At 47.2% G+C, this 12,568-nt stretch overlaps 1 protein-coding gene across 1 annotated transcript in view; it reads left to right on the forward strand.

The window, feature by feature from the left end:
• Positions 1 to 11,229: 11,229 nt before the first annotated feature.
• The window catches only part of LOC115397167 (thrombospondin type-1 domain-containing protein 4-like), a 34,995-nt gene continuing 33,656 nt past the window's right edge, over positions 11,230 to 12,568 (forward strand). Inside the window, exon 1 of the mRNA XM_030103371.1 lies at positions 11,230 to 11,381. Coding sequence (XP_029959231.1) covers positions 11,359 to 11,381 — 23 coding nt within the window. The 5' untranslated portion in view covers positions 11,230 to 11,358. The remainder of the gene's footprint in view (positions 11,382 to 12,568) is intronic.

The raw sequence follows: 12,568 nt of genomic DNA on the forward strand, positions 1-12,568 counted from the left end.
ATGTTCTGTAAGCTTCCTTAAAAAGAAAAAAATAAAGGAGTTCACGTCTGACCCAGACAGAACAGCCAGCGGCCAACATTACACAGTAGTTGCGTAGTGATGACACAGACCATTAACTCTGCTCCAATCTGTACCAGATAACAGCAGCAGCAGCCTCCCTTCACCCTGATCACTTCCCCACTGCGGCCACCCTCCACCCTGACTATCTCTTCCCATTACACACACACACACACACACACACACACACACACACACACACACACACACACACACACACACACACACACACACACAATGCGATCATTCATTCAAGTGGTGGAGTCGCTCAGAGTTCATTAGGAATTATTTTTAGCTGAAGGGACTTACCATCGAAGAGAGATGCTGTGGCCTCCGTCCAAAAAAAAAAAAAAAAAAAAAAAGCTTTTAAATTCACCATTAAGGGAGACAATAAAGACGATCCATTCATGATGGTAAGGACAACGTCTGCAGCAGCGGGCGGTAAGAATAGTCCTGATGGGAAAACTATCAAGAAAAGTCTGTCTATTTAAAGCAGATTTATCTGTACAGGCAGCAGTTTGATGACCAGCGGAGTCCCGAACACACGCTTCATCACGCTTGGTTACTTTTCTTCTGGCCGGATTGAAGCGTCTCACCTGGGAATCGGGATTTGATGACATTTATATAAAAACCTGTTGACAGCTGGTGCAGAGGAGTTTTCAATCAATCGCCAGTTTTGCCAAGAAAGTGTCTGAAAAAGTTCGAGATGATGCCTGGATGTCTTCTTTTGCCTGATGAACCGTCTAAAGCACAGGTGTGATACATGTATGATAAAGAAAATGGAACCAGCAAATGTTTGGCTTTGAAAACTGTTCTGGTTAAAATGTAGGCTGGTCAATTACTGAAAATCAAAACGCATTTACGTTCTTAGGTATTGCTTTTTTTAAACTATTTTAAATTTGAGATTACAATACCAGAGGGATGGAAATAAACACAACTGTTCATCTGCTTAAAAGCCTCATTCAGTTATTAAGCAGTTTAATAACGATAGTGGTCGGAGAAAATATTCAATTTGGTGAAATGACGGATTTTGAGTCTGCTGCTCTCCTGGGAGTCCAGCTTTAATTGAGGGGGGCAGACCGACGTTGACCCGGGCGGGAAGGCAGAGCCTCGCAGGCAGGCCGGAGGAAGATAAACAGGCTCTTATTGTTCTCCTGGTATCACAGAGAAGCTGTCAGCCCGGGTGATTGAAGGCCCGACTCCCAAAATAGGCCCTGGGAGGCCGGGCAGCCTTTCCCTTCCACCCTGTTATAAATAACCCGTGTGTGTGTGTGTGTGTGTGTGTGTGTGTGTGTGCGCGCGTGCACATTTATTCTAACATTTTATTTGTGAGTAGGGTTAAGAAAGAAAGGGAGTGTGCGAGCAGAGGGAGAGAAACCCGAGCAGAGCCACGGCGCCCTGGAAACAATACCAGGAGGTTTGAGAGGCTCGGAGCCAAACGGTGACAGAGACCCAGCAGCCAGGACCGACAGCGACCTCCTCCTCATACTCACACACTCTCAGAACACTCCCCCAATACCCAGGCCTGGCATTGTGTGTGTGTGTGTGTGTGTGTGTGTGTGTGTGTGTGTGTGTGTGTGTTCTCGTATTTCTATCCTTGTTGGGGCCAAATGTCCCCACAAGGATAGCAAAACGTGGAACGACGTGCCTTGTGGGGACCTTTTTCCGGTCCTAAGTAGGAGAAACAGTGTTTTCTTGACCATGTTGTTGTTACTGAAAAAAGTAAAAGTGCAAAAACATTTCTTTAGGGTTAGGCTTTATTGTGGTGTGGGTTAGGGTTAGGGTAAGGGTCAGGGTTAGGGGCTAGACATGAATGGGAGTCAATGGACGGTCCCCACAAGGATAGAAATACGAGACTGAGCGTGTGTGTGTGTGTGTGTGTGTGTGTGTGTGTGTGTGTGTGTGTGTGTGTGTGTGTGTGTGTGTGTGTGTGTGTGTGTGTGTGTGTGTGTGTGTGTGTGTGTGTGTGTGTGTGTGTGTGTGTGTGTGTGTGTGTGTGTGTGTGTGTGTGTGTCCGTGGTGTTTGTACAGAGCTTTATAAATGGCCTCCTGAGGGAAAATCACTGGATCATTTCGACTGTTGACTTTCTTCAGCAGGTGTGCCGGGGAGTTCTGTTTTTCATGTTCAGGTCGTGATTTGTGAAGAAACCACAGGACGGGATATTTGTCAGACACAGAAGAAATACAGTACATTACGTTTTTTTTTTTAATGTTTTTGGAGAAAAAAAGAAGAAGAAACAAGTGAAAGTGTGTGTCAACACTGACTTTTAAGATGGACCGCCTTGTTAATTAAGTTTTTTTGAGGCTCATCTGTGAACTCGTCACCCGAGCTCTGGAGCTGACCAGAGAGGAGGCTTCAGTCACACTCTGTTGTGTTGTGAGTGTGTGTAGTGTGTAACCTGGTCCCTGCTTCACTCACAGGGTTGAACTGAAAATGATTCTGCAAGCCGATCAGTTCATCCAAGGTGCACAAAAATGGAAATAAAGTCAAAACCAAAGGGAAAAACTGTGATTGAGTAAGTCCACCACAAGAATTCATGAGTTCGGGTGGACGTTTTAATGAAATTGTCTAAATGCATATCTTCAGTTCCGCCCAGGTGTTTGGCCTCATTTTTTGTGTAATAACTTGATGCAGCATTTATTAAATCCAACTTAGAAAAGGCTTTAACATCTTGATGGAACGTTTCCAGTTAAAGTCTGGCAGTTGCAGGTCTATATATGAAGACCTGCCCCATCACTTCCACTTTAGACTTAGATCTCAAAAATAAGAGGGGGCAGCATGATCCTCTCAACCCCACACGGAAAATAAAACTGCTCTGGAGCACAAACAGACACGTCTGCATCTTAGTCATGTTCCTCTGAACCCAGCTGAGGAATTAGCAGAGATTCTAAAACTTGTTTTGATGTAATCCAGATTTCCACATGAATTATTCTGTCAGAAAGATCTTTGCTTTGACTGGATACCCCGAAACCCCGGGCCACCCGCGCTGCCTGGGCTCTCCTCCACCTCCCTCCCTCTTCAGGGTCCAGTCACTCAGCTCCGAACCGGCTCCGAAACACTTTCCGAGTGCGTCTCTCTCCTTGTTTGATCTGGCTGCTCTCTCCCCCCGTCAGCCGGGCTCCGCTCTAATCCACCCACACGCAGTTTACGCCTTTGATTTTTAACTTGCGCTTTGGCTCGAGATTAAGGTTAAAGTAATGGACGCTCCCTGCGTGCGCGCCCGGGCACCGAGCTGCTGATTGGGCCAAGTCGCACTGACAAAGACACACAGATAAGTGAGCACTCAGCACAGTAGTGTACAGTCTCCGGCTGGCCTCGGTCTGCTCCAAACTATGTCTGCTATGCTCGGCTCCGCTGGCCTGGTTTCCTCTCCCGCTCTCATCAGAGGGGGATACCTACAGGGAGCAGAGAGAAGCGCCTTTCTCCAATCAAGAGCCTCTGTGTGACAGAGGCTTTGGGTTTATTGTTCTAACCAACCTGTTGAACCGCTCTCCGGAGGGAGGAGTTTACGGGTTCAAGGGAAGGTCAGAGGTCATGTTGACTCTAAGGCCAGTTTTAGTAAGCATGGAGAATAAATCAGCCCCTCGCTGAACTCAGAAATATTTACTGTTTTCCCCATTTGCAGCCGCTCTCTGTAGAATATTTCCCAGAAAAGAGCACCGGGTTTGAATTTTCTTGCCCGGGTCTGTGCCAGCAGCGCGATGTGGAAGACGCCCATGCTCTCAGATCCCACAACTGCTGCTGCTGTGCTGTCGAAATCCAACAAGGCTGAAAAGAACCCAAGAAGTCTGGAGGCAGAAAGAGGAAAGCTGACAGAAAACCTGCGGGCGGGACATAAATCTGCGTTTAAAGACTTCCAGGATGTAAATTCACTGTTCACATGATCCGACAGTTGATTTACTCCGACTTCCACAACAAAAACAAAAACACTGGAGAATGGTGTACATAGCAAAAAATCAGCTAGCCCGCAACAATTATTGATCCAAAGTTAATATCATAGAAAGAGTTTTGTTGATTTGAAGCTCTAATTCCTTCATTGAAGACATCTGTGCTCTAATGACATTACCATATCCATTCAGAACTTTAGTCCAGCGGTGCGGCTCGTCCAAACCCCTGATTGCCTGAGCCCGACTGAATAAACTTCACATCTCAGGCTCGCAGAAACCAGCGAAGCTCAGGAGGAGGAAGGAAAAAGAGGCTGACCTCGGACCGTGACCTCCGTTTGTTTTCAGGATTCCTGCTTTTCAGGAGTAACTTAACCCCGCTCATGTGGAGCCTGAAGGGAGGCAGGGTGCAGCCGATCCCCTGGCACGGCTGTGATTTGTGGCGCGTTTTATAGATTAGAAGGTTTTACGCAGCAACATTATTGGTGTTCCGTGTGCATGCGAAATGCGTGATTATTCTTAGATTTGCATGCGTGTGGTCAGTTGTTTTTGCTGCGCTAAACCAAATTGACATCCTGCTTGTGCTTGAATGTGTTTCTTTTTATATTGATGCATTTCCTGCTGCAGCTTCTGACATAAACATAAAGGAAAATTGTTTTTATTGTGGTTTACAGGCTGAAAATAGTTCATAAAATGCAATGATGCTTGAAATTATAGGACTTTTTTGATATTTCGGGACAGAATCTTGACACCTGGTGAAACATCTGTTCGTGTGAAACTCAGTTCTCAGGACTGGAGGGAGCTTTTCAGTCCAAACCTCTTCCTCTAGTCTGTACAAAACGCACAACCCTGCACAATAAGTGCTTTCTGAAAATGCATGTTTGCTCACATGACTGAGAATACTCGGAGATATCTGCATTAATCCTCTGTAATGTTTAACAAACGGCAAGTTCCGCATAGGATTCAGACCTTGGATAATATTTAGGCAGCTTTGGTTCAGGTTGGATTACTGTTCAAGCGCGGTGGTCCGCCGCTGCGGCAGGGCTCCGAATTCCTGAACTCACCTTGTATTATTTTGCTGTGTTGTAATTCGATTAAATGCAAATTTGTGTGGGAATATGCATAGCTGAGGCACTCAGTCGGGTCGGGGCCTCTCCCACAGCCCGGCATTATGAAGCCGTCCTCCGCGGCTCTTGTGTGGAGGTCTGGGCCCCCCGGCTCAAACGCTGATCCAGTGTCAGGGTTTGTTTCTGCTCCGAAGAAGCTTGAACTGGCTGACAACTGTGCTGACATACCCATCAAATTATTCTGGCTGTCCTTGAGGATTTTTTTATTTGACTGTAAATGCAGAAAAAAAGTGTTTCTTAATCAACGCGATCATTTTTTTTTAGAGAATTTTCCAATCATGCTCAGACGGACTTTAAAAATCGCTCAGTCGACGTTTTTCTGCCGCAGAATGAAATGTCTTGGCTGTGAGATGAATCTGCCATGAAATTCTGTCCAGATCTTTCTGGCTCCCAGTGGGATGAGTCTTGTTGACTTCGGTGACCCCAATTTTTCTTCTCGGCCCCCCTACTGTGTTTCTCAGTAAAATGTCTGACTTTTTGATAAATTGCCTTGAAATTTGGTTCACATATTCATGCTCCCCTCGGGATCAATCTTTCTGTTTTTGCTGGTAGTTTAGTTAGTGGATGAAAGTCAACGCCTCCTCAATGTGGAGCATCAGCATCAGTCTTAATATATTTATATAAATATAACTGCACTTGATACATTTTCACAGCAAGGAAGTACAAAAATACTGAGGAAAATACAAAGATATGTGTGTTTCCTTCTTACTTGGCTCTTCTGGCACAGGACACGAGGTTTAATTTTCTTTGCGAAAAGTGAAACTGTTTCTCAAACTTAATCAGAGCTGAAAGGACTCGGATCTGTCGCCGGTGCCCACCGTCCTTGCGATGAACGAGCAGCGCAGGAATTCAGAGGCAGCAGCAGTTAATTGAAACGCGAGCTGTGCCACAACACTCAGCAGTCTCTAACCAGTCGACCAGAAACATACCGGAGCACTTATTACCCAGCTACATTGTTAAGTTCCATCACTTGGTGTGTCCTGTGCTAAACGTGGCCGAGGCGAGCAGCGCTCGCACCATACGTGCTCGTTCACAGAGACATAACTCCCATTGTCTGGCTGTTGCTATGTGTATGGATGTGACCTGGTGGCTTCTCTCAATGGGCAACAATTGGTCTTTGTTGGAATAATTGGAACAAGGTTATTTCAGCAGTTTCCTCGGCCAATTATGGCCCGACTGAACCCCCCCCCCTCCTCTCATGTCCTCATCTTGCCAGTGTCAACTCCACCGTCCACCCTCTCGTCTCTGTCTTTAACCCATTTCAAACTCTGAGAGTTTTATGTTTAGGGTAAACAAACTGGAGAAAAATGAAAAAACAAAAAACACCATAAGGTTAAGTAGGGCGCATGAAACCTCCATGTGCAATAGAGAGGTTTGTTTTATAGGTCAAAGCTTTCAAATCACTGCCTTTGCAGTCATCACTCTGTCCATGATGGCGTCCTGCAGACTGAGTCCAGTGCCAGTGGAGACCATGCGCTGCCAGACAGTGCCACCTCTGGTTCAGGCTTAGGCACACACTTCTACAGATCCTTCATTTGAACACTTGACACCAGGAGTGTACGGTGCCATCATCTGAACTCTGAACTCTGACAGAAGGAATAGACAGAGGCACATGTTTTAGACAGTTTTGTTTTTGAAAGATAGAAGCAGAGCTGAGGATGTTGAGGCTGGACATGTAGGGAAGTAGACGAGGAGAAGAGGAGGGTCAGGGAGGGAGGCAGCTGGGAGGAAGGAGGAGGATAAAGGAGACAGAGGAGAGGATCTGCTGTGGCAGCTCCTTACAGCAAAACCCCTTTAGGATTCCATCATTTCTCTCTTCCCACTGAAGGCATACGTGGCCCCTGCTTCAGCTTCACACACGTTAACTTTACTTTGAGTGGAATCCTTCGTGGCGCTCGCTTCTCCAGACTGTAAAGATGTCAGCCGATTCCTCCTGCGAGCACACACGTCCCGCTTTGATCTGGACCCTGGCAGCGGATTGGTGGAATGGAGCAAATATTGACTCCATCTGAGCCAGACAAATCACTCCCCCTTCCTGCGTTCTTTCTCTTTCACCCTCCTTTACACTTGCTCCGTTCCCGTTTAATCTGCCATTACCTCTTTCTCTCAAATTCCTTTTCATCCCTTTTCTGCTTTCTGTGCCTTTCTTCTCACTCCCTTTGTGTCCTTGTCTGTCATCCTCTCTCTCTCTCTCTCTCTCTCTCTCCCTCTCTCTGCTCGAAGCTTCTCAGGCTGTCACTACTGTTAGGTCAGGCTTCTTCTCCTCTTCCTCCTCCTCCTCTTCCTCCTCCCAGCTGCCTTCACACAGTCCAATCCTTGTGATTGTGTGAAGTTTGGGTTTCTCACTTGTGTCACTTGCGTGTCGTGTGTGCCGCAGCCTTCAGATTGAAGCTCAGCTCCTTCACTTCCTGAAAGTCTACAACCATGCACAGGCAGAGTGTGAAGGTCCTCCAGGATGGTATGTTCCTGCGTGCTTCCATGTGATGTTCATGTGTGTTGCAGCTGCACACGGCTGTAGATTACAGACAACAGAGCGAGTGAAAAAAAAAACAAAAAAAAAAAAAAACCCGTTTCGACCCAAAATCTAAAATAAACGTTCTTCTCTCACCATGTGGTTCTTTGTTTTTCTCTAATGTGGGCTGTATCTGGTGTGAGTTTCTAGAACTGGACTGAAACTGGAGCTTTTCTTCTGCAGCGACACACATCAACCTCTCTGGAAGGTGTTAGGAGTTACCACACACCCAACCGCAGCACGATGATGCAAGTTCTACATATAAAAGCTAAAGGTCGCCGAAGGAGGAAACAGTAAACTACAGATATGTTTTGCAGTAAATAAGTGCAGATTTCAGGTCTCTGGATCATTGATATGGAAAGTTTCATTAGAGTTACTCTCTTGAGATTATTACATCAATCCTCCGTCCATTAATCTCTCTTATGCAGCTTTGCACATCACAGGATTGCAGGAAGACTTGAGCTAAATCCAGTTAGCTCTGAGTGAAACGGAGGACAAGCACACACATCTTCAGGTTTTGGGGGCCATTAAAAAAGACTTTGCCCTGCTGGTGGTGTCAGAGTCCAGAGGTCATTCAAAGAGTTTTGGCTTCATCTTCTTCAGGATCCGTCTGTTCATTTGCAGGACGGCGGTAAGATGGCAGCACTTTCTCGTCCATGCTTCACGAAACCTGCGTGTTTGTTGAAGCATGTTTGGGGCCCCGACTTTTCCTGTCAGAGACTTTTAGCACTTCCATGAACAGGACTAATGTGGCCCCAGGTTTCCTCCGTTTGACCTATTTAAGTCTCGCCGCTCAGCAGCTGCCGGTGCAGGACGCGGCCCGTGGCAGTCCGGCCCAGAGCCTCGACCCCTCCGCCGGCCTGCAGGAGCCTGAAGGCCTCATTATCTCCAACGGTAAAAGGATCACTGCCCCGCTCTTCCTGGAGCCCGAGGCCAGGGTGTGGATGTGTTTTCTGGATGTCGGGTGTGTGTACATGCAAGAAGTGTGTTTTTTTTTTTTTTTTTTGAAGTGATTTATCCCTCCCAGTAGGCTGTGCCACTCTGATCTGCGGTGCTATTACTCAGATCAGTCAGCCGAGACAAATAACAGATCCGTTGCTACATATAGACCTCCCTGGACTCACAAACTGGCTATATCTGTGAGCTGCGGTGACTAGTTGAGTCAGACACGTTGCTAATCAGCGGGCTGTGGTCGGCGGTGCGTGTCAGCGCGCCGGCACGTAACTTATTGCTCTTCTCAGCGATTCGGAGAAAGAGGGAGCAGAAGAAAAAAAAAAAAAAAAAGAAAATGAGAAAGAGCTCTTGGTCATGGACCACTGGTGACCATGGCGATGACCTCTGGCTAATTGTACTCACTGATAGACATGGTGTTTAGAAGTACAGAGATATCGGTTTCACTAATCACACACCAAGCGTTACACACACCCGAGACTGCAGCATGAGCGATGGAATCTGCCCTCACCATTCCCGATCCGCCTTTTGCATTAACTTTTTTTATTTTGGCAGATCCAATCTTAAGCCCTTCGCAGTAATGTGGTTAAAGGCTTCATTCGCTGGCTTTGAAGTCGCTAATCTCCGTCACCATCGCTGTGTCCGCGCCGTACGATGCCCGTCCAAGAAAAGCAGCAGCAGCGGCGGCGGCGGCAGCGGCGCTGGCTCTGGGACGCCTCAGCCCGTGGGTGTGTGTTTATGTGTGTGCAACCATAACTGACTTCATGCATGCCCTCCTTTCCCCTTCGCCCAGCTCTCTCACATTTCCACTTTCTGCAGTGGCAGGGTGGGGAATGTTAACAAGGCAGGATCATGGAACAAGGTGGTTTCTTTCACTGCAAAATCTCACTCGGATGCCACATATTGCAGCTGTTCAGACACACGGATCTCATTCATGACAGGAGTTTGTAGTTTGTCGCAACCAAAGTGAAATAACTGAAGAAGCTCAAGAAGAACAAAGACTTCCAGATAATGCAAACAATAAAACAACATTTCCGTCCTTCCTATTCCCCTCTTTTCACTTCCTACTCATGCTCTTAGCTTCTCTTCCATACTCTCTGCGTCAGCTGAGCTCTTTTTCTTCTCTCCACGTTGTTTGTCATGGAGAAGATGATGATGTTTTCTATTACTGCCTCATGAAGCCATGCCGAGCCCTCGAGGGACTCAAAGTCACGAGCGAGTAAATGTAAACCAGACCCAGAAAGCAAAATGCTCCAAAGTCAATAGATAAAGAAAATCAGTTTACGAAAGCTTTTATGTCCAGATGTTCTGACTTGTTTATAAAGTGGATAATTATAGTAAAAATAAATAATGAATCATCTCTATTTTCTACACTTAAACATTAAAGAACCCCTCCAGCTATTGATTACCTTCACACTGTGACACACATTCACATATCACCAGTTCATTTATCACATTGATTCATCAATATGAGACATTTCTTCCTAAAAGAGCCACATTTTCTGCTCAAATGTCCAGCAAGAGATGCACATGCATCTGCAGATCTGAGTCAGAAGTTCACCTAAAACGCATGTTTCTGCACCGTGTGAGGAAACTCAACCCACCTGAGCGGCGTTTTTCAGCAGTGTTTTCTCCAAATGCCGGCGAGATGAAGGTTTTGTTGATTTAAAGCTTTACAAGACAAGGCCTTCCGGTAAATAAGCTTCCTGAAAGATGGAGTAAAGCCCCTGAATCCTATTGAGAAGTGTTTCATTTCACCCTGCTGCCCTCTGTGAGCCGCTTGCTCTGCTCCAGAAACCTACGCAGAAGAACTTGGAAGGACGGTGGCAGATTGAAATAAACAATGTGTAAACAAGTTGGCGGGAGCAGTTTTCACATCTGCCTCAGTGTTTACAACTCGCACACAAACTGACACTTCCAGTCATATCTCGGACGCCAGGTCGTCCCCTGGATGCACCGATCTGAGCTCGGAGCGCGTCTGGTTTCCAGTGTTTAGACGTGATAAAACAGCCGATGAGAAAACACAGACATGTTTGCACCGTCTGACAACGATATTTCATTCCTGCGCAGAACGATTCCTCCCGCTCTGAACTTGGCTGTGCAACTTTCCTTGAGAACAATTTGTGTTTTTGTTGGCACGTTGACAGACCCCTGATGCTTTGTACTTCAACCCCCAGCGAAGCACCGCTGCTGCAGATGCTGCCAGCTCGGGGATGTTTCTGACGACGGCTAGATCACCGCCACTGATCACTGTGGCCAAAGGACAATGGGCCATTCTTATGGAGGATTGTGCAACTGAGAAAGCGGCTCTGAGAGTTGTTATAGCTTAGTCAGAACCCAGTGTATGTGTGTTAAACGAGAGGGAGTGTATGGTTTATGCGTGTGAAAGAGAGAGAGAGAGAGAGAGAGAGTGTGTGAGGGAGTTGTGTAATCTGTCCATTTTTTTGTGTGTCTCCTATCTCCCCCTCCTCACTGAATCGCTCACTCTCTCTTGTGGCCCCCTGGCTGCCAGGCGTCACACCGGTTTATAATAAGGACCCAAAAAAAGTGAGTGAGAGAGAGAGAGAGAGAGAGGGAGAGAGAGGAGAGGAGAGAGAGAGAGAGAGAGCTGAACCCTTCCCACTCTCCAGAAATCACGGAGAGTGACTGTGACAGCAGGAAGGGGACAAAAAGAAGAGAGAGAGAGAGAGAGAGAGCTTGAAGTCCTCCTCCCAGGACCTGATCACGCGTCTATCAGCGGTGTGCGGACCGGGAATCGATCCGTGATCCGGGCTGATCGTCACTCCGTGTGAGCGCAGCGGGATCTGTGCGGGAGACTACAGCAGCATGCGGCGCGACTCACTTTTCAGGTAAAACTTTTGGCGTTGTGCAGCTGCGCCCCGCTGCTCCACATGGGGAGGCTTGCACCCCCCCTTTGAGGCGGATGTGGTGTTTATTGTGATTGTGATTTTTTTTTTTGTGAGGTTTGAAAAGTTGCGGGGAAGTTTTTTTTTTTGTTTTGTTTGTTTGTTTTTAATGTTGTTTCTTCTTTGGTTTTACGCACGGTGCCTTCTGGTTGCGCACTGAGCGGCGGTGCGGGATATATGATAGGAATTTACCCGAAGGCATCTGGGTTTAGGTTAGAGTTCCCCCCTTCTTCCTCCTCAGGGTGGATTTTTGCGAGTTTTCCCCCTTGATGTGGATCTCCCTCTCTCTCTCTCTTCCTCTCCCTCTCCCTCCCTCTCTCTCCCTGCGGCTCGCAGTTTATCCTACAATGTGCCACTGTAGCGGCCAGGGGGAAACGTGGACTCGGGTAGGGGGTCGTTACTTCGGCCTGAGCGGCTCTGTTGTGTCGGACTGTGCGGGACCTTTGTCTGTGTTTTTCGGGGGTAATTGTGTAGTCTGGTGTGCGGAGGCTTCCAGAGACCGCGGCGGTGCACCACACTGGGAAGACGGCACCAATTACTCCGGCTACATGTGGCTTGCGGTGATGGTGCGGTTCTCCTGGTGGAGCGCTCCAAGCGTCCATCTGAGCCAGTCGCTCAGGATCGGGTTCAGACTATTCCACTTGCTTCTCGTGCACTTGTCCCCGGTTGTTGTGGTGATTATCTGTGGAGTTCCCACTCAACAAGTGCATAGACTTTCTCTTCAGGGGGAATATTTCCTCCTCTCAAGCCCAATTTCTCATCAAACAACTTTTTTATTTTCCTTTAAAATGAAAAGCTTCCCCCCCCCCCCCCCCCCCTCAGCTCAGCTCTGCAGTGAATTCACATGATCTCTAATCTAAGCGCTCCAAAACCATCCCAACCATAAACCACCTCCTTTAAAGATCAAACCTCAAATAAAAAGTACCTAAAAGTACAAGACCGTTTAAGAGGTTGTGACTGATTAAGTGTGTGTACGAGTGTGTGTATGTGTGTTAAAACCACATCTTCAGGGTGTGTACAGTCCCAGAGAGAGGCATGCGGAGGGAAAACATGCTTGCTGTTTAAACCCATTAGTTTGTTCGCACCTCCCAGGCTTTCCCAGATTGATTGAGATGTTTGCCCATGGACCT

Source organism: Salarias fasciatus, chromosome 11 (assembly GCF_902148845.1).
Source record: "Salarias fasciatus chromosome 11, fSalaFa1.1, whole genome shotgun sequence".
Taxonomy (NCBI): Eukaryota; Metazoa; Chordata; class Actinopteri; order Blenniiformes; family Blenniidae; genus Salarias; species Salarias fasciatus.